At 39.3% G+C, this 23683-nt stretch overlaps 1 protein-coding gene across 4 annotated transcripts in view; it reads right to left on the bottom strand.

The window, feature by feature from the left end:
- Positions 1–23683, bottom strand: part of LOC130914298 (ectonucleotide pyrophosphatase/phosphodiesterase family member 2) — a 221653-nt gene that overhangs the window by 139881 nt on the left and 58089 nt on the right. For all 4 annotated transcript variants that reach the window (XM_057833354.1, XM_057833355.1, XM_057833353.1 and 1 more), the window contains one exon: positions 8861–8940. In XM_057833354.1, coding sequence (XP_057689337.1) covers positions 8861–8940 — 80 coding nt within the window. The remainder of the gene's footprint in view (positions 1–8860; positions 8941–23683) is intronic.

Raw genomic sequence — 23683 nt, forward strand, 5'->3', positions numbered from 1 at the left:
TTGGACAGACCAGTTTATTTACAGTATTTGCCCAGTATATAAAATTGTTTTTTACGTGTACTTGAGTACTTTTTTTTTTGGACGACTACTTTTACTTGAGCAATAATATTTTGAAGTAGCGCTACTTTTACTTGAGTAAAATTTTTGGCTACTCTACCCACTTCTGGCAAACAGACGTCGACGTAACTCAGACCTTACAGCTCGTTCCACCTGCTAAAATAAGTAATCCGAAAATTATATTTCAAATCGCAATTTAATAGAAATAATTTTTGAAATAATTAAAAACAAATCATTAAAAATTTTGAAATAATCATCAAAAATAATTAGAAATACAAATGAATTGATCATTTAAAATATCAAAATAATGAGTCATTAAACATTTTTTAAATAAAAATTAATGATTTAGAATAAGTTCATAAAATAATTAATCATTAAAATGATAACAAACACATTCATTCCTTTTCAATGCCGCTTATCCTCACGAGGGTCGCGGATGTGCTGGAGCCTATCTTAGCTTACTGTGGGCAGTAGGTGGGGTACAGCATTAAAAATATCTGTAATTACTCGAATTAAAACACAAAAGCTTTTGTAGGAGAAAAGTACATCTTTTATGCCTTCAGGAACCTAGCTACTGAGTTTCTAAAGAAAAATCCATGTTGATGAAGGTTCTTCAGGTCATTTTTTAAGTATGTATCATTCAATTAACTGTAAAGTTTACCTACTTATTGTGGTCATGCAAAAAAGTAATTCAGGTTTATAAATTGTGTGTGTGTAAGAAAACTACTCTGTACAAGCCTGACATCAGAGAGTGTACAGCTGAGGTTTTCAAAAGACAAATTTAGACTGCTAAATGGTGTGGATACATTTTATTATAATTTATTAAAAGATACATAAAGTTGCTCTTATTAAAAAAAAAAAAAAAAAAAAAACAGGAGTTTTGAGAAAGACCAAAAAAAATAATGCCAATCTTTAAGTCTTCAGGAAAGTATGTAATGGGTAAAATAGGAGGCTTTACGAGCATGCCTCGAACACAAAGATCCTTCCAAAATGGAAGGGTTACCAGACTAATTTCCGAATAACCCAAAAAATTATGTGACCAATTTGATGCGTTAAATACTCCTAACATGCATGCTTTTGGAATGTGGGAGGAAACCTGAGTACCCGTCGTAAACCCCACACAGGAAGGGGGAAGAACAAGCAAACCTTACACAATGATGCATGACAGTCAGACAATCAGTCATGACAGTGCCACCTCAATTACATTGAATTTCATTATGAGCAGAAAGTTAAATGAATAGTTTTATGGCTAAAGTGTTTTTAGAATTATTTTGAATAAATCGTACCAATGAGAAAGGAGACTCATCTTCAAACTGCGAACACGCATGGCCATTGACAACGCCGGTATGTAACTACCTAACTCTTATTTGAATTTTTTTTTTATCGAACTTGGTAACACAACATATACTGTTTTGATTTTTTTTTTTTTTTTAGTTCACTTGGATTGACTCAAGTATGAGATAAGTGTATGTACGTAGTGGTAGGTTTTGGAATACAAAAGGACAGATGGTTAAAAATGGTCCAACATATTCCCTCATCATTGTTCAGATATGTACAGTATGCTTTTCAAGGTACCGTATTTGTTGCTTGATGCACTTTTTAAGTGAAAACGTTTGCATAAGAGCACTTATTATGCAATTACAAGATGATTGTGTTTTGTAAGAGAAGGTATACCAACTGTATCAGGTGTACATTCATTTCTTCAGGATGTGAAATTAATGAATATATGCACAAAACAAATGCGTACTGTACTAAAGTAATCTTCAGGAAATCTTTTGAAATACCAAGATAATCGTATCATTGCAGATATTTTTAAATACATAACTGCCTAGGGCTTTGAAGCCTGCTTTTTGTGCCCCTACCTTTAACCTCTCCTTGTCCCCTTGTTGAAATTCACACTTTCAGATGTATGTTTTATCACGTTGTAGGTGTTTGCAGGTACTAGCAGTGGGGTGGAGATGGCTAGTAGAACTCAGCTGGCTGTCCATTTGGTCTGGATACTGTTTAAACGTATTCATTGCGCTTACTAAATTCTTTAAAAATATACTAACATATAACTCTTCAGATGTAGCATTGTTTATGTTCAATATTCTATGTTGTGTTATTTTTCTGAACATTAGTTCCTATTTGTTTTTTGTTATGGTACTGGGTCTTTTAAATTGGACACTCTTGAACTAATACGTTTGTAATGAAACTGAGTTGTACACCACCCTATTGTTTGCTCATTTTAATAGTAAGAAGGCAGTTGTAGTTCTTAAACACATAAAGTTAACTTGTAACCAGCTTTGTTAATCTTACTTAAAAAAAATAATGAGTTACAATTACAAATGACTTCTCCCAAAAAGTAAATGAGTTAGTAACTCATGTACTGTATAAGTTGTACATTTTTCATCACATCGTTACATCGTTCCCAAAAACTTTTTACAAAATAAGTCTTGCCACACCCATTTGGACCACTAAGCAAGCTGTTTAAGAAAACAATCTGGGGGCTGTGTGTGCCCCCCCCCCCCTCTAATCCCTATCATAAAAGTCAATACGTTTGTGGCTCCTCTCTATCCCCTAACAAGCCCAAAAAGGCTCCATCTCAACCAGGCATAATGTGCTTTCAAATAATGTTTTCTGAACAATATATATTGTTGAAATAATGTTATTTATTTTTATAATAATATTAAAGTACTCAATTAATATTCCAAATAAGTTTGTTAAGCGGAGGAAACTCATTTCGGCCGCTTGTATCCGGGATCTTGTTCTTTCGGTCACGACCCACAGCTCGTGACCATAGGTGAGGGTAGGAACGTAGATCGACCGGTAAATCGAGAGCTTCGTCTTTTGGCTCAGCTCCTTCTTCACCACAACGGACCGGCGCAGAGTCCGCATCACTGCAGACGCTGCACCGATCCACCTGTCAATCTCCCGCTCCCTCCTACCCTCACTCGTGAACAAGACCCCAAGATACTTAAACTCCTCCACTTGGGGCAGGATCTCATCCCCGACCCGGAGAGGGCATGCCACCCTTTTCCGGCTGAGGACCATGGTCTCGGATTTGGAGGTGCTGATCTTCATCCCAACCGCTTCACACTCGGCTGCAAACCGCCCCAGTGAGAGTTGGAGGTCACGGCTTGATGAAGCCAACAGCACCACATCATCTGCAAAAAGCAGAGATGAGATGCTGAGGCCACCAAACCGGACCCCCTCAACGCTTCGGCTGCGCCTAGAAATTCTGTCCATAAAAATTATGAACAGAATTGGTGCCAAAGGGCAGCCTTGGTGGAGTCAAATCCTCACTGGGAACGAATTCGACTTACTGCCGGCAATGCGGACCAGACTCTGACACCGGTCGTACAGGGACCGAACAGCCCTTACCAAGGGGCTCGGTACCCCGTACTCCCGGGTGAGAAGCTCGGTCATCCGGGAGGGGCTTGGTGTCGAGCCGCTACTCCTCCGCGTTGAGAGGAGCCAGTTGAGGTGGCTCGGGCATCTGGTTCGGATGCCTCCTGGACGCCTCCCTGGAGAGGTGTTCCGGGCATGTCCCACCGGCGGGAGGCCCCGGGGTCGACCCAGGACACGCTGGAGAGACTATGTCGCTCGGCTGGCCTGGGAACGTCTTGGAATCCCGCCGGAGGAGCTGGCTGAAGTGGCTGGGGAGAGGGAAGTTTGGGCTTCCCTGCTGAAGCTGCTGCCCCCGCGACCCGACCCCGGAATAAGCGGAAGATAATGGATGGATGGATGGATGGATGGATGGATGGATGGATGGATGGATGGATGGATGGATGGATGGATGGATGGATGGATGGATGGATGGATGGATGGATGGATGGATGGATGGATGGATGGATGGATGGATGGATGGATGGAAGTTTGTTAAGCTTATATCCATCTACTTTTTTATAGTTCAAGAAATCTGTTAGTAACGTGCAGATGTTGTAATCTCAATGACCTATAAATCTAAAAGTTACTTATTTTTTTCTCCCCTGAACATCAAAGACGATATTTTGTTTTTTGGTGTGGTAGTTGATGTTTTAAATGGAACACTCTACCACTAATACAATTGTAACGAAACTGAGTTGTACATCGTCCTAATGTTTGCTCATTTTAATAGTAAGACGGCAGTTGTTGTTCTTAAACACAAATGTTAACTTGTAACCACTGTTGTTCATCTTACTTTAAAAAGTAATGAGTTACAGTTACAAATTACTTTTGCCAAAAAAGTAAATGAGCTAGTAACTCATGGTGTGTATAAACTTATTCATCTCGCTTACTAAACTCTTTAAAAACATACTAACAAGGAAATAATTAATCAACATAAATGTTTAAATATGCATATAGTTTATAAATAATGCGTTTTAAAGTAAGTCGTCCAAACCCCCTGAATTACAAGTATTAACAGAGGCCGTTTATATAACACTTGAGATGCAGCATTCTTTTATTTTCAACATTTTATGTCATGTAGTTTTAGTTTCTAAGTGAATATTAGTTTCCATTTGTTTTTGTTATGGTAGGGGGTCTTTTAAATGGACCACTCTTGAACTAATACGTTTGCTATGAAACTGAGTTGTACATCGTCCTAATGTTTGCTCATTTTAATCGTAAGACGGCAGTTGTCGTTCTTAAACACAAACGTTAACTTGTAACCACTGTTGTTCATCTTACTTTAAAAAGTAATGAGTTACAGTTACAAATTACTTCTGCCAAAAAAGTAAATGAGCTGGTAACTCATGGTGTGTATAAACTTATTCATCTCACTTACTAAACTCTTTAAAAACATACTAACAAGGAAATAATTAATAAACATAAATGTTTAAGTATGCATACAGTTTATAAACAATGCGTTTTAAAGTAAGTCGTCCAAACCCCCTGAATTACAAGTATTAACAGAGGCCGTTTATATAACGCTTCAGATGCAGCATTCTTTTATATTCAACATTTTATGTCATGTAATTTTAGTTTCTAAGTAGATATTAGTTTCCATTTGTTTTTCTTATGGTTGGGGTTCTTTTAAATGGAACACTTGAAGTAATACGTTTGTAATGAAACTGAGTTGGACACTGTCCTATTGTTTGCTCATTTTAATAGTAAGACGGCAGTTGTCGTTCTTAAACACAAAAGTTAACTTGTAACCAGTGTTTTTAATTTTACTTTTAAAAAGTAATGAGTTACAGTTACAAATTACTTCTCCCAAAAAGTAAATGAATTAGTATCTCATGTAGTGTATAACTTTAGTCATCTCGCTCACTAATCTCTTTATAAACTTACTAACAACGAAAAAGTTACAATACCATAAATGTCTAAATATACAGAGTTTAGAGACAATGTGTTTTGTAGTAGGAAGTAAATCCCCAAACTCCAAGAATTACCAGTATTAACATTGACATAATATCTACATAACACTGGAGTACTCTTTCATATTCAACATTTTATGTTATGCTTTTCATGTTCTACACGTTACTACCTTATACATTCTATAACATCTTTCACATCATAGATGTTTATATTAACTGATGGAAGAATAAGAACACTATTTACAGTATTTTAGAGCATTTGGTATTTATTTGTATCAAATATATTACAGTCTGTTAAGAAAACTCAAATGTAAACTTCGGGACCATTCACCAGTGCAAATCTCTGAAACTGTATCTTAGGTCTGCTGCTCAATAACCAGAACATTATGCTTCATTACGCCGTAGGCGGGAGCTAACGAAGAGGGCGGAGATTCGCGCCGAGTATTGAGACATGTTTCGAATCAGTCGGCCCGCGGAATCGCAAGGAAGAAGTTGGGGATATAGACTCTTCAGCAACAAAACTGGTATGTCACTAACCCTTATTTGGATACTTTTAAGTATAAAGAGCATGCTAACTTTGTGAAATAGAATGAATTAAACCCGGTTGAAATACATAATTATTTGCCTAAATGTAGATATGAGTACCAACCTATAGTTGCAGAAAAAAGCTGACTAGGGCTGAAGTCGATGCTCTGTCTGCAGTATCTGTGGTGAAATGATCAAGCAAACTTCCTACTTGAAAGACGCTGTACTTTGGAGTAAATGGAATGAAGTTACTTGAATAGAACAACTGTAGTTTCACAAATGCTTGAAAATGAACCGCTGCTAATGCTTACACACGTCTCGTTGATCATGGTTGATCTTTCCTCGTTGCTACTCATCGAAAAAATGTTCACTTAGCAATGCTACAAAACTAGCCTACACACAGACCACACCCACCCAAATCACATGGTTCTTAGGGGTTTTGTTCAGACATGCCTGGTCATGCCTGGACACGTTCCCCCTTCTCACCCACACTTTCCCATAACCCCTCCTTGTTTCCCAACAGGTGCAGGTCAAAGGGCACATCACTTTGACTGGACATCCGGACATGCCTGGACACAGTTCCCTTCTCACCCACACTTTCCCATAACCCCCCCTTGTTTCCCAACAGGTGCAGGTCAAAGGCAACATCGGGTAATCCCTTAATTGTGGGGGTGACAGGTGGGGATCAAAGGTCAACCCATCAATCAAAGGTCAAAGGTCAACCTGTCAATCAAAGGTCAAAGGTAGGGTCATAAATCATCATAAATCAACGCCCACATTCCTGGGTGAAGATAACTGGATTGTACTTCTCTCTAATGAGGGACCGAAACATAGTCCACATCACCAATGGTCCCTCTAATTTTTCATGTGTTTGTCTGAGGAGACACACAAGCTCCCTGAGCAAAGTGAGGACCACTGTGAGCAAGATCAGATGTGTACGCTGTGGCCACACAAACCAGTATCTTGCCTGTTCAAACCTGGGATCACAGCAAGTCACATGGCTTATTAAAAGAATCAAATTACAGCAGCAATTTTCATTAGTTTATTTTTAACACAAATCATTTGCCCCACTTAAATAAAAAAGACCAAAATCTGGAGAAAGAGTATTAGGAAGATTATTGCTTTGGCCTGGGTAAGGTCCAGTCGTTGCATGGGTGAGTTAATAAATAGTTACTAAATAAAACATAAGAACAACCACAATTGGAGTATATCAAATTCCTACATAAGAACTGTTCAGACAATAAAGACATACAAGATTCCTATTCTCCATGTCTAAGCAGCTTAACAGGCAGGTTCATTGAAAAAAGAAAAAAAAAAATTGCACATTCTCCAATTCACTCCAGTTCACCTACATAAGGGTGTAACGGTATGCAAACTCTTTTTCAAATGCTGTGAGAAAAAACAACCTTTTTGCTTTTCCTGTTGTACCGAACACGCAACAAACTGTGATGTCCGTGCCAAGGTACGTACTGAAACGTGACTTCTGTGTATCGTCACACCCCTAATATAAAAAGATTTATTTTTCAATGTGCAGGTGAGGTTCTGAATCTCCTGCCACGCCTGCTTTTGCTCTAGTTGTTTCGATTAAAAAAAAAAAATACAAGGTTCATGGATACATCATTCAAGAAAAGTTTTGGGCAAGTGACTATTTTTGGGGCCACACGCTACATGGGTCTTAAGTATAAAGTTTTAATGCTTATTTTTAATGGGTTTTAATGCTTATTTATGAGGGCAATAAAACTACCAAATTCAAAGGGTATTATCTCCCACCTTACTTGGTCTATTGACTTCAAGTAAAAAACGCGGGTGAAGCTCTACTGCCACATTTTCGAATGAGGGGTACCGCAAGCGTGAGGGTGACGTAATAACTAAGTTATGTGGCTAATAAAATGGTGTACACGCAAGACACGGTGGCGCGTCCATCAACCTTAGAAGGTTAAACTCTTCCATATGGAGAATGACCACATTCCTGACCTGAAGAGGGCATTTCACCCATTTCCAGCTGAGAACATTAGTCTCAGATTTGGACATGCTGATTTACATCATGACCTCTTCAAACCACTTCAGTGAGAGTTGAAGATCGTTGCTTGATGCAGCCAACAGAACCACATCATCTGCAAAAAGCAGAGATGCAACACTGAGACCAACATACCAGACACTTACCACCTCAACTACTCTGTCCATAAAAGTTATGAACAGAATCTGTTAGAAAAGGCCGTTTTGGCAGAGTCCAACCATCACTGGAAATGGACCTGATTTAAGCCCTTTTTTGTTTTTGCCCGGCGATTGCAGTGTCAGATTACACGACATTGTGTCAGTGTGCCTCGGAACGGACAAGTTGTCACACTACATGGCAAAGCCCAAAAATTGGGTGCCTCAGCCTGCCTGATCCTCGTGTACTGCTGTGAAGACTGCGGTCCAACATCTGATTGTCAGGAGGTGGGACAAGAAGCTGTCAATCAGTAAGGGCCACGGAGGCATTTTGTATCATATAGAGACAGCTTGGATTCTGGAACACATTTGCGATGGACAAGACGGAAAAAAGGTTTCAATGTTTTTTTGTCAGCACACGGTGTAGGAACACAACTGTGAGGTCCGCAGGCAACAAGCAGATGCCCCACCGCAAGAGAAAGCACATCTGTCAAGTTACACCATTGGTCATATTCATCAACAAATAGTAGGAACTAGGCCTAAACAATATATCCTTTGAACATCGCCATCGCGATGAACACTTATACACTATGTCATAGCACTGCGCATCATAATACTACCCTCATTCACCTGGACTCCTTTTACGCCCAAAAATCGTATTGAATTACCAATTCAAGTCGATTGATGGATGATTATTATTTTGCTGTATTACTGCAGTGATGTGGTTGTTGACAGTCTTGGCCTTTCCAGCTGCCCCCTGTTCAATCAGGGTCAGCCATTTTCCTACAGAATTTAGACAGCAATATACAATGTACAAAGTGGACTTCAATGAATCAAAAACAGTATACCGTTGCCAGTGAGTAGAGGTTGGGGAAGGTTTTCGAAGGGTACATAGGTCGCATAAAAGGTGCATGGGTTCCACATGTTCCTGTGAAAAGAAAAGCAATGATTAAAAAAGAAAACAGATTATCAGCAAAATATTAATCAGGATTTACATAAAAATATTTTTGCTGTGTAATCCAGCATACTGTTTGCTGTTCTTTGTACCAGCAAAGCAAATACCAAAACCCACCAAATCCAGCAAGGTTCTCCTTGATTTGTTGTCTTTTGGTACTTGCTTTGCTGGGACAGGAACCAACATATGACGGATGTTTCTGGCAGGGCAGACACAGTGTATGTTTTGTACTGAGGACAAAGGACACACAAAAAAAAGGAAAACTACCGTAATTTCTCGAGTATCACACTTATGAATGTGTGCCACAAAAATATTATCCTTTAAATTTTTTTTTTTTTTAATTCTCTGTCGTTATATTTCCACTCACCCAATTCATTCATTCTATGTTCAGATATTTGCATAATAATGATTCTACTAGGCTTTTTAAAGAAATACCTTTATAAAGGAATATCTCAAGGTTAATGTGAAGTGCTGCAATTTCCATACCAATAAATGTTTGTTTGTTTGTTTGTTTGTTTGTTTGTTTGTTTGTTTTTTCACACTAATTGAATGGTGCTTGGAATTTAGACAGTCAAAAATATAGAGTCGTCATTGTGATATTTTCAAAGTGTGAAGTGGACATGATGGGATATTTCCATAAAAAATAAAAAGTTGCTGTTTACAGATGTCAATATACGTTACATTTTAATTGCCAATATTAACACATGCATGCAACGATCTGACTTTTAGTGATTAAAGAAAAGGTTTACTGTATTAGACTATTTAAGTGTTAGCAGCTGGCATTAAGTCATTCACTGTTTTGATTTGAACTGGGATGTTTTGCGTTAAATAATCCTGTTTCAGTGCAATTGATGACACTAATTTCCAACATATCTCGACTCCAAAGCCAATTAATTGATTTATGTGATAATATTAAAGCATTTACAAGAGTAGGAAGGTTGTTGATCTGTTAACTTAGTTTCAGTGTTGGAAGTGATAATATGCAAAGAACTGTGTGGTCTACAGTGGGGCAAATAAGTATTTAGTCAACCACCAATTGTGCAAGTTCTACTACTTGAAAAGATTAGAGGCCTGTAATTGTCAACATGGGTAAACCTCAACCATTAGAGACAGAATGTGGGGAAAAAAAACAGATAATCACATTCTTTGATTTTTAAAGAATTTATTTGCAAATCATGGTGGAAAAGAAGTTTTTGGTCAATACCAAAAGTTAATCTCAATACTTTGTTATGTACCCTTTGTTGGCAATAACAAAGGCCAAACGTTTTCTGTAACTCTTCATTCTTCGCTTGGTGTAAAGAAATCAAATGTGGGAGCAATTATTAGAAAATGGAAGACACACAAGACCACTAATTATCTCCCTCTATCTGGGGCTCCATGCAAGCCGCTATCAAAATGATAACAAGAACGGTGAGCAAAAATCCCAGAACCACACAGGGGGACCTAGTGAATGACCTACAGAGAGCTGGGACAACAGTAACAAAGGCTATTAATAGTAACACAATGCCCCGCCAGGGACTCAAATCCTGCACTGCCAGATGTGTCCCCCGGCTGAAGCCAGTACACGTCCAGGCTCGTCTGCAGCTCGCTACAGAGCATTTGGATGATCCAGAAGAGGACTGGGGGAATGTGTTATGGTCAGATGAAACCAAAATAGAACTTTTTGGTAGAAACACAGATTCTCGTGTTTGGAGGAAAAAGAATACTCAATTGCACCATACCCACTGTGAAGCATGGGGGTGGAAACATCATGCTTTGGGGCTGTTTTTCTGCAAAGGGACCAGGACGACTGATCTGTGTACAGGAAAGAATGAATGGGGCCATGTATCGAGAGATTTTGAGTGAAAATCTTCTTCCATCAGCAAGGGCATTGAAGAGGAGATGTGGCTGGGCCTTTCAGCATGAGAATGATCCCAAACACACAGCCAGGGCAACAAAGGAGTGGCTTCGTAAGAAGCATTTCAAGGTCCTGGAGTGGCCTAGCCAGTCTCCAGATCTCAACCCCATTGAAAATCTGTGGAGGGAGTTGAAAGTCCGTGTTGCCCAACAACAGCCCCAAAACATCACTGCTCTAGAGGAGATCTGCATGGAGGAATGGGCAAATACCAGCAACAATGTGTGAAAAATCTTGTGAAGAGTTACAGAAAAGGTTTGGCCTCCGTTATTGCCGTTATTGCCAACAAAGGGTACATAACATAGTATTGAGATGAACTTTTGGTATTGACCAAATACTTACTTTCCACCATGATTTGCAAATTTCTTTAAAAATCAAACAATGGGATTTTCTTTTTTTTTTTCCACATTCTGTCTCTCATGGTTGAGGTTTACCCATGTTGAAAATTAGAGGCCTCTCTAATATTTTCAAGTGGGAGAACTTGCACAATTAGTGGTTGACTAAATACTTATTTGCCCCACTGTATGTGCATTGGGTCAGTTCATTATATGAGCGAGTCTGGTTCATCTGTCATTGTAGGTGGCAGCCAATGAGTAAAAGATGTTGGAAAAAACACTCATTTTTAAAAAAGTTGCTGTGAATAACCTTGCCTGACATCGCCTTCTTAATGGAAATACAACTGAACCCAATTCATATAAACAAATCTGAACATCTGGCACATTTTCCTTCACAGGAAGGACACTGGGTCATTTCATATGAACTCAACCAAAGCTGAAAAATGTTTGCAGGTGATCGTCTCCGACCTGGATGAAATGTATTTTGGAGATAAAGTACCTTTACATGAATAATGAACATGTGCAAAATTCTAAACTCATAATCTAAGTTGTTTTGGTGATACATAGCCTAAAAATTGGGTGGCTCGCCTCTATTTTGGCTTGGAGGAGACAGATTTAATGGCTGATATGTGGTGTACAGTTAATCCTGTCCCAAGTTTTCTGAATAATTTGATTTTTTTTTTTTTTTTTAACTTAATGGGCAAAAATCTAGAGGTCAGCTTTCAAGGCCCCTAGTGAGGATAAAATCACTTACAGATTATTGCTCTAACTTCCTCCTATTTGGGGAAAGGCCTATGTGCACTGTAAAAAATTTCAGTGTAAAATAACGGTAAAGAGCTGGCAGCAGGGTTGCCATTTATATACGTTATTTTTAGGGCTGTCAAAATTATCGCGTTAACGCGCGGTAATTAATTTTTTAAATTAATCACGTTAAAATATTTGACGCAATTAACGCACATGTCCCGCTCAGACAGTATTCTGCCTTTTGGTAAGTTTTACAGCAAGGCTTTTTGTGCTGCAGCACAACAGCGAACTCTTGTGGTCGCTTTGCGACATGGTTTATTATTTTCTTCTTTTCTTCATTATGGCTGCACGACGTCTCGGTCTGATAATGTTGTGCTTATATGATCCTTGGACAAGATTTGTCCGTAAGTATGGTTGTTGTAAAGAATGTACATATTATGTTAGTAAGCGAAATGTTTTATTTTTTGTATGAGACGCTTTTTGTTTATGTTTAGTGAACCTGTATAGCGTGCTAAGCTAACGTTGTTGCTAATGCAATGCTTGTGTACTTTTTTTGTGTGTAGTTTTATGACGTTCTAAAGAGGACAATGGTTTGAGGCTATTTTATTAACAAATCAGATGAAAAAGGAAGAAGTCTGATTATTAAGGCATTGTTCACTAGCTGTCTAGCTTTGGAAAAAGTAGACGCTTCGGAGTGAGGACAGCATAGACAGATTTAAATGACAGTAGAGTGAAATGCCCACTACAGTCCTTATGTACCGTATGTTGAATGTACAGTGGGGAGAACAAGTATTTGATACACTGCCAATGGATTTTCCCATTGGCAGTGTATCAAATACTTGTTCTCCCCACTGTATATATCCATCTTGTGTCTTATCTTTCCATTCCAACAATTTATTTTACAGAATATATATAATTTACAGAAAAATATGGCATATTTTATAGATGGTTTGAATTGCGATTAATTGTGATTAATTACGATTAATTAATTTCTAAGCTGTAATTAACTCGATTAAAATTTTTAATCGTTTGACAGCGCTAGTTATTTTACAGTCTTGGTCATGTAAAAATGTTTCACAGTAATAGTCCGTATTGCAGAAAAACAGTTGATTCCTGTATTTATAAAAAAATAGGGTAAAAGTCCGTCAGCAGGATTGCCATTACCAGACTTATTTTACAGTCTTGGTAATGTAAAAATATTTAACAGTAGTAGTCTAATCCTGGAAAAACTATATATTCCTGTATTACCAGAATTCAAAGTAAAGAGCAGGCAACTGAGGAGCTGCAGTATGCTGCGTTTTTAACGATATACTGCGTTTTAACGGTATTTGGGAAAATGACTTTACAGTCTATGAATGCATATATTTCCGTCTAGTACAGAAAAAAATGCTGATGTCAGGTGCGAAACAGAACAGGTTTTATTTCATCGTGTTGGCAGGCAGTGAAAACTGACAGGAACTAGAGAGATGGTGCAGTCGGGTCGTGTAGGTCAGGCTGAGCAGGCTGGAGATCTGCTGCAATCGGGGCAAGCAGGACAGGTTAGGCTCAATGGAGTGCTGGCATAGACTGGTTAAGCAGTACAGGCTGAGCAAGTTGATTGGGCTAGAACTCTGACGTAGTCAGGTCAGGCAGCACAGGCTGGGTCAGAAGTGGTGATCGGTCAAGGACAAATCCCAAATTACCTCTAAACAATATACTACAATTGTCCAAACATTTCCACCAGTGAGTCAAGCCATGTGCTAATGGCCGCTGCTGGCACATTTCATCTTTTAATTCTGCTGCTTACCGGCTGCCTCTCTGGTTATCTTTTGCCAACGTCTCCAGCTGCACAGGACTGCAAGTGTCAATAGCCAAACCAGGCTGCCATCTTCCTTTCCTGCTTTTATAGCTCTGGGTTGTTCATGGGTTGATTGGCCAATCTCTTCCAGCTGTGCATTGTTTCCATAGTGCTTGCATGCCAGTGATTTTCCAGTTCACGCCCTGTGGCCTATACTACGAAGCCAGTTTTCTGGCTTAGCAGGGTAACTTCGAGAGTAACTTCATCACGTGCGACCTAAGTTCGCAGCTAAGCGTGACTACGAAAGGTGGATATGTTGGAACCAAGTGTTGCCATGGCAACACACGCCACACGCCAAACCTGGTTGTCTCAGAGTTAGATCTTGCTTAACCCCAGAATTCTAATTAACCACGCTATAATTAAACAGCACTCCTCCGCGGACGTGTCCTCCTGACAATGACAGCGTACCTGGACGACCCATACGACATTGGCGCGTGGATTGTGAGGGGCTCTGTGCACGGGTTTTTGGAGACCGCCAGAATCCGCTGGCATACCCGGAAGATGTTCTCCATGAAAGATTTTCAGCTGAGGGAATTCTTTACCTGTGCCAACTGATCGAGGCGGACGTCACTATAATGTAACCCGCCGAAGTCAGGCCCTCACAAACGGGCAGATTGTGTGCCTCTCCGTGCGCTCTTTCGCCAGTGACAATATCTGCATTCTAATGGTGATGCTGAATATCTGCGTAAGAACACTGTATGCCGTGCGATTCGAAGTGGGGTATGGAAACGCTTCAAATTGATCGTTGAAATTGCTGAATGTAAACGAATGCGGAGCTTTGCTCTCATATACAAGAAATATATTTAACAGACTTTTCCAGCGTTATTTCGTTGTGTAAATGAGTTAATAATAATCATAGAAATATGTAGACTATTTAAACATTGAGAAAATTTCCGTTTTTTTCTGCCAACTCGAAGAGATTAAATTAAATGTCAAATCCACTGATAGGACAGACGCACAAATATAAAAGATATAAATGTTTATTGAATACTCATCTTACAGTCTTGTTTAACTGTGAAAATTCGTTACAAAAGACGGGCTTTAATTCACGCAACTACGCATGGCATGCCCGCATTTCCTTCTTCTCCTGAGTCCTCACAAAGATAACATAAAATTATGGAGGGGGGGGGGGGTCGGTTCGGGCTCGGGCCTGCAAATAAAGTTAATTGATCGGGCTCGGGTCGGGCTTGATTTTTTAGGCCCAAACTAAGGAAAAAAAAAAAAGGACCTACGTATTCATACAGTCAATTGGACTAAACATACAATTATCCTGCTTCATGTGATGACGTGCGATAAATTATTTCTTACTGTTAACGCACCAAATCTTATTTTATTGTCCTGACAGCAGGCTTTATTTCTTTGCATGGACATAAATAAACTGGCATATTGACGCATTCACAAATCACACGATCTGTAAATTCGCTCTCAACAGACCCGTTGCGTTCTACTCGCTGAAACGGTGTTCGATTTCGCGGTGAGGGTTTATTTTAATTCCTCATAACTCCGCATGATCATCGCGCATTCCTCCTCTGTGAAGTAAGGTGCCCGTGCCATCGTCACAAGTAGTGTTTGACTCTGGTGTCCGCCCCCTTTAATGTGAACGCGCAGTAACTCTGACTGGGTTGACACAGGTTCGACTAATCAACCTCATAATCAGCGTCGTAGCACCGACTGACCACAAACTAGACAACCAGGTTTTGTCAACTCCGGTTACCCGCTGGTAAACTGGATTACTTCTGGGGAGGTTGAACTCAGTTCGTAGTATAGGCCACTGGTTGTCTGCTCAATGCTTTTTTTGTTGATGTTTATAAGGGTTTGACTTTACAATGCGTGAAAGATTATAGTCCATAATACTCCCATTCTTTGCATGGGTTCTTCAATATGAAGAAGTAAGAGTTTGTAAAAAGAAAAAAAAAAATTGAAGCAAAAAAGCACCTGTCTAATTTACTCCAAATGTAAACATTGGTCTCATGTGTGATGTGGGGACAAAGTTAGTTGCAGCCAGTGACGTTTCCACAGTAATTCACCGCCATACCACTAGATTGGTGTGGCTTTGTTTTTGTGTGGTTTTGGGGGACTCTTGTCAAATTCCTTTATTTTCCACCAGTCATTGACAGCAATGGCAATGGAGATGAAACATTTGCAGCTGCAGCTGATTAATATTAAACAACAAATGTTGTCAATACAAATGTTGAAGCATAGGCGACAAAGAAGTCGTTTGCGAATGTTTGAAAATGGTGTTGTTGTGCTGAATCGGAAACAATGTTCTGAGCGGACCAATCACAGTCCTTCGACATTCACGTCAAGCACGTTGACGTGATGTGTAGTTAGAACTTTTTGGAGGTGCACGTCAGGCTATGGCGTAGGGTCATAATCGGGTCTGCGTTAATGGCATAGGTCCGCCGTCACCGCTACACAGAAGCATAAATCAGCCTTCAGGGTGATGGAATACTTCAATTTGTGGAGAAGGGCCAGTTTAGATCAGAGTGGGGATAAAACAAGAAACATATAACATATGAGTAGAATAGAATGGAGGCGACGTCAAATAATATAATAATATAGCCTACAGGTCAACAAAACATCCAGTCTGATGTTTGCATCGATGTGATTGTGTTGTACTCTGAGGCTCAACTCCCATACATCATCCGCTACAGCTAAAGCTAATGCATTTAGCTAAAATTTGCAACATCAAAATTTAAAACTACTAACAATCAAAACATAAACATAATAAATTTATTAAATAATAATATACATAGATACATAATTAAAAATACATTTTATCGTATTGTAACTCCACTGTTGGATACATATGAGACACTCAGATTTTGCCTTTTTAACCGCTCACTGGCAAACGCCTTTTATTTATTTCCCCAAAAAATTCACTCAGCTGCATCTTTTGCAAAACAATAGAAAACTGCCCTCTACTGGCACTCCAGATGAATTAACATCAATATTATATATCGCTATCCAGCAATCCTCAGAACTTTAGTTTGATATACTATAATTTAGGTAATATGAGTAAGACTTAATTAACTCACCGTTTATAAATTGGTACACATAAATCCCAATATAAGTTAAAGAACAAGCATTGAGGAGCAGCAAATGTCATTTAAAGTCATCCTCTGAAGAGTCTCCAACATTCAAATTATGGCTAATTATGTCCTCCCGGATTTGATGGCAAATTATTTGCAGTGTGTAGTTATTTCAATTTAAATTGGCAAAAAACGTAGTCTATATTATCACAATGTAAAAGATGTGAGATTTCTGACCATGCTCCAAATTTCCAGTCAAAACTCAGTTTCCAAAAAATACGGTAGTGTCATGTAATTGAAACATTAACATACCGTTTACAGCATTTGTCTTGTTGCTTTAATGCTGGTAACCCACAATGCATTGCTAACTACAGTAATAAACTGTAAAACAACGGTATTTTAGTGTTCAAAATTGGCCGTAAATTTACAGCTATTTTTTACAGTGTGTCCAAAAGAGATTGCCTGTATCCAAGCCGGAGAAAAGAAGGCCATGAAAACAGTTCTGTCACTCTATTATTTCCAAGTAAGGACCAATAACCCACTTCCTCGTTTGGACTGACCATAAGAATGTAAAAGTACATCCGCTGTGCCAAGAGTTTGTACTGTCGCCGAGCTGTGATTGAAATAAATCTTTAGAAAACAAAAACGAAAGCCTGACATTGCTACTTGGGATGTTACAATAATTGCTCAGTTGCGCACTCACAACTTGGAAAAAAACAAATAGAAACATGGTGTGGCGCTGAGTATATTTCCTGGAAGTGGAACCAGTGGAAACCACATACAAGGAAATGTATATAACGGTGACCGAGCCTCCCAGGGCAACCATTTCATGAGTCTTGATCTCTTGGAAAGGGCGAAAAGTCATGAAAGTGAAACTGATCGCTCACCTCTGTGACTTGGGGTATTACGCAGTTCTATTTTGCGGTTTAATTTCCCCCAACGCAGTTTTTATATACTCCAGCCCGCTGAGCTAAAACTTAACATGCTAGACGAGCTCTGTAATAATGCCCATCTCCGTGCAATTCGCACCAGGAGGACCACCAATGAGCACCGAATTTGAAGCAATATTGCGACGTATGTTTGAGGATCCAAGAAAATTTTGAGAATGCACCATCAGATCATTACAGCTCGTTCAAAATCAAGGGTTGGCGGAGAGCTAGATGCACTCATCAAAAGAGTCAGATATGGCTCGCCAGACATAGGTTCCCGACATCTGTTCTCGATTCTGAAGGATAAACTGTAAACAATGGCTGTGGATATGAAAAGAGGAGCAGTAATGCAACGTCCTGATTGTTCACCTCAGTTGTTAACATTGCCACACTAAAATTGACAATGGCGGCGCTCCATGATGTCACTTCCTTTGTATGTGATCATTATACAGAGACACCCATCTATATTAAGCCGCTGGTCTGTCATTTATAACATTACGCGGCTAGTTACCCTGTGCAAGAACATATATAGAGAATACAGCTGTGACAAAATATCGAAATGGTGATATATTGTGATACTTTGTATCCCAGAAGGTTATCGATATATCGATATCCTGCAAGAATCGAGTTATCATTTTAAAAAGGTGTCAATGTCTTTAAAAAAAAAATAAAATAAATAAATAAAAGGGTCACTTGTGGTTTATTTTAGGGCATTTCCAGGTCATCTCCTGTTGAGTTTGAGTCACTGCCTATTCAGTTGGGTGATTCCCAGGTCACTTCCTGTTCTGTAACACAAAATGAATGGTAAATGGTGTTATACTTATATAGCGCTTTTCCACCTTTCAAGGCGCTCAAACACGATGTAACCCATAAAATACCCTAAAATCAACAGGAGGTAACTCAAAATCAGCAGGTAAATGACCTTAAATGGCCCAAAATTACCTCATTGCCTGGCATTGCCTGCTACTGACGGCCATAGACGTTCAATCCGTTTGAAGTGGGAGGGATGGCAGCGAATTTCCTGACAAATGTATCGATAATCGTTGTATCGTCATATCATCGTTATCGTGAGCTTTGTATAGCAAACTGAATCGTATCGTGAGATACCAAGAGGTTCCCACTCCTAATGGAGAAGAGGTACAATAGTGTATAGTCTAACTCACTACAAGTTGAGGACTTAAAAAGACTTTAGTCTATAATAATTAGTACATTTTTGACATACGGAGTGCGCCATGTTTTAAGCGTGCACGCTGGGGGTGATGACGGGGTTGGCAGAATAGCTGTTCTCTATACAAGCGGAGCTACAGTAATATGACGACTAGCATGATTTTGGCTTACTGTGCTGCTGGTCAGATTTTTTTGTTACAGAGCGGAGGGATGAGTTCCCAACGTTGTACCTGCATCAAATTCCAGCTCATCACCAGTGTCTTTAAACTGATCCTTGGCGCCTTGCCAAGATACTGACTTGCTGCCATTTGACTGTTTGCATTCTTGACCCCTTAGTTGCGAGTTACATCCTTGACTTGGTTTTTTTCGTTCGTCTGCCTCTCACCGCGGTTTTTCCTGGTTTTCTTTTTTAAAACTTTTTTTATTGAGACTTCCGGGTTGAGCAACATGGACGCGTGAAAGAGGAGCTCCCACAAGCCAACTGATTAAACTCCATTCAACTCAAGGTAAAACGACAAAAGGGCTTAAAATTGAGGTAATGTGTGGAGTTGCAACAAAAACGAAGAAAAAAAAAAGAACCCGATCACCCAAGGTGAAGAAAAATCTGCCGAGAACACGCTGGAATCTAACATGGAGACGCCCCAAAGCGGGTTTGACAACATTAGCCGACAAATTCAAGTCCTACATAAAGAAATGAAGATCGACTTGAAAACACACCGAGATCAAATCACAGCTCAGATGAAGACTGAGTTGGCTGAATTCAAGGCGGATATAAATCAAAAGTTGTTGAAAATAACCACTGACATTGGTGTACAAAATGAGAAAATTCAGGTTACACTTGATCGCACGGAGGAAATTGAGCGATGGAGCCATGAAGCTAGCGGCATATTGCAAAAAGTCATCCACGATCAGCAAACACTTATGAACAAAATGGACGACTTGGAATCAAGATCACGGCGGAACAACTTACGGATCTACGGCATACCGGAGGAGTCCGAGGCCAAGAGTGAATCTGCGGCGCAGTTTATTGACAGCTGGCTCCGGGAAGAACTTTCCATGGACATCGATTTACAAATTCAGCGGGCGCACCGGGCCCTTGCGCCAAAGCCGAAGTCCGGTCAAGAGCCAAGATCCATGGTCATCGCCTTCTTGCAATTTACGGTAATGGAGAGGATTTTTTTAAAAAGCATGGGAGAAGAAAATAGTCACTTTAAATGGTCACCGGATCTATTTTGACAACGACTATTCAGAGAGGATTCTTCAGCAACGTAAAGCATACACCAACATGATGAAAGTCCTGAAGAAGCAGGGCGTCCGATTTCAGACCCCTCTCAACAAAATGCGCATATACTGGTCCAGCGGTGTCAAAACGTACAACAGCGCGGAGGAGGCTGCCAAAGAGTTGATGAAAAGAGGATACGAGGTGGACAACGCGGTATCGGAAGGTCAACGCTAGGACAACGCTCGTGGGGAGTCTCCAGCAGTCCGGGATCGCGACGTGAGAACTCGCCGGGAGCAGATGCACCGAGGCGGCCATCAAAACGTGTACGAGGACGACTTCGGGAGTATCAGCTGAGGGGGGAAAGGACTGAAACTACATCCTCGGCGTCATCTAAGAATTGATTGGAAATTCGGATCGCAGTAAAGTACGTTTTCTTTGGAGGGTTCATAAGAAAAATGAAGTTGGCATTGGGAGGACTATACCAACATGACTGGTAAGTGTACATTAATCCCTAGTGGATTGATCGTCGTTACTGGATGGGGGCCCTCTCTCCTAGAGAGGCAATCCCCCTCACAACTAAAAGAGGGTCAGCAAAGTAGGTGGGTGGTTGACTTTTCTTTTTGGAAGTCATTGTATGTAGTTTTGAAATTTTTAATTGTTTTTGTTTTATTGGGGAGCCTGTGTGGAAATTTCGAAGACAGAGCTGAAATGGAATATGAGTACACAACAAGCTACAGTTAAAATTATTTACCTGAATGTCAACGGCCTGTGTAACCCAGTTAAGAGAGCATGTGTCATGACTAAATTAAAAAAGGAAAAGGCTGAAATAAATTTCCTACAAGAAACACATTTGCCTAAAACGGAACACAAGAAATTAAAGAAGTTTGGCTTTAAAAATATATATTACAGTTCACATTCTAATCTGAGGAAAAGAGGAGTAGCAATACTCATGTCTGATGCAATTAAATTTAAAGTTAAAAAAAAAGAAAAGACAAAGAAGGAACTTTTATTCTGGTTAAGGGAACAATAGGCCAATCAATTCTAACATTAGTGAACATATATGCTCCACCAGAGAGTAACAAGGATTTCTTTAAATGTATATTTGACATAATCATTATGGAAGCTGAAGGAATTTGCATTTGTGGGGGCGATTTCAATGTGGTAATGAACTATGACCTGAACAAAACTAGCAACACGAGAACTAAGAAATCAATCTCTAAATTAGTAAGTAATACATGGGAAGGAAATCGGCTTTTTTTATGTCTGGAGAGATTTAAATCCCTCACGGAAAGATTTCAGTCACTACTCAGCCACACATTCTGTTTACTCCAGAATTATTTTTTTCATGCAAAAAGAAAATAGAGATACAGTACAAGATTGTAAAATTGGAGTGGCAAATGTGTCTGACCATAGTGCCATCTACTTAACAATTTGTTTGAATACCAGAAGGATGAATATAATATGGAGAATGAATGTGGGGATATTGAACAATAACTCAGTCATTGAACAAATTAAGGAGGAAATAAAGACTTATGTAAAAGAAAACAATAACGGGGAAACAAACCCAGCTATATTATGGGATACTCTGAAGGCAGTAATAAGAGGGAAACTGATTGCACTTTCAAGTAACAAGTAACCTCAAAAAAGAAAAAAATGAAAAAAGATCAAACTTATATTGCAGAGTTAGAATCTCTAGAACATACACACAAGGGCAACTACAATCATGACCCCAAAATTAAACAGAGCCTGAAGGAAAAAAGGAAGGCAATCAATGATTTGCTTCAATCTGAAACTGAAACAAAAGCAAGGTATTTACAACAAAATTACAATGAATCAGGCCCCAAAGCAACAAAACTGTTGGCGAAACAATTACAAAGACAACAGGCTGAAAGGACAATTAACAAGATATATGATCCTAAAGCAAACCAACTTAAATATGAACCAAAAGAAATAGAAAATATTTTTAGAGATTACTACAAAACTCTTTACCCTCAGTCATCTTCACTTGATCAGAGTGTTGTCAAGACCTTTTTATACTCCTTGGATCTACCTTCCATCGGCACACAACGGAATGAGAAACTAACAGCAGAGATTACAGCTGGTGAAATTAAAAAAGCAATTGGTAAATTAAGATTGAATAAAATGTCAGGAAGTGATGGCTACCCGTCAGAGTGGTACAAGGCATTCAAGGAAGAATCTCTCCCCCCCCCCCCCCCCCCCCATGTTATGTGACGCTTTTAATTGGATTCTAATACAAGGAAAAATCCCCCCATCCTGGACAGAAGTGATAATTACAGTTCTTTCCAAGCCACAAAAAGATAAAGAGTACTGTCAAAATTATAGACCAATATCAGTTCTGAATACAGACTACAGACAGTTATATACGTTAATTTTATCAAATCGTCTCCAAACTTTTTTTTACCAGATCTGACAGACGAAGATCAGTGTGGGTTCGTTAGAAACAGGCAAACACATGGCAATGTTAGAAGAAGGCTACATATCATACAAAAAATAAGAAAGGATAAAATACCAGCAGCTTTAATTAGTCCGGATGCAGAAAAAGCATTCGCCAGGTCAATTGGGAATTTTTATATTTGACTTTGGAGCGATTCGGTTTTAATGCTAGATCGAGCCAATGTATCAAATCAATTTATTGCAAACCCACAGCAACAATAAAAGTGAATGGTTCACTGTCACAAAGATTCCAGCTAGAAAGGGGGACCAGGCAGGGTTGCTGTCTTAGCCCCATACTATTTGCTCTGTATATAGAACCCTTGGCCCAAATGATAAGACAGGATACATCAATAGAAGGGGTGATGGTTAATAGTCAAGAACATACAGTGAGTCTATTTGCAGACGATATTATGATTTATTTAAAGTACCCAAATGACTCCTTTTCATACCTTACACAAATACTGGATACATTCGGTTTGCTTTCGGGTTATAAAATAAACATACTCAAAACCCAACTCCTTATGTTCAACAGTTTACATCTCAAGAATTAAGGAAATGGCAAATAAATTGGGATGCAAAATCAATTAAGTACTTAGGTATAAACATAACCCAAGATTTTTCTAAATTATATGAAAGTAACTATCCACAAATAGATAAGACCATAAGAGAGGACATGGAAAGATAGTCTAGCTACCAACTGGGATTGGGTGATAGGGTAAAGGTGGTAAAGATGAATATCTTGCCACGTCTACTCTATCTATTTTTGTCTTTGCCTGTTCATGTTCCAAAAGACCAATTCATTAAATGGGATAGGTGCATATCTCGATTTTTATGGGAAGGGAAGCGGCCATGAATAAGATACACTACATTACAAATAAGTAAAGACAAGGGGGGGTGGGCACTTCCAAATTTAAAGCATTAATTTCAAGCTGCACAATTGAGACATTTGATTTGTTGGTGTAATGAGGGATATACGGCAAAATGGAAGGAAATAGGAGTTTTTTCACAGGAGTACCCGTTACAATCACAAATTGAACAAATCCAAAACCTAACTCAAAAAATCGAGGATGGAGCTGGCAATGTGGTAGTGTCTTTTACATTG

This window comes from Corythoichthys intestinalis, chromosome 4 (genome assembly GCF_030265065.1).
Source record: "Corythoichthys intestinalis isolate RoL2023-P3 chromosome 4, ASM3026506v1, whole genome shotgun sequence".
Lineage (NCBI taxonomy): Eukaryota > Metazoa > Chordata > Actinopteri > Syngnathiformes > Syngnathidae > Corythoichthys > Corythoichthys intestinalis.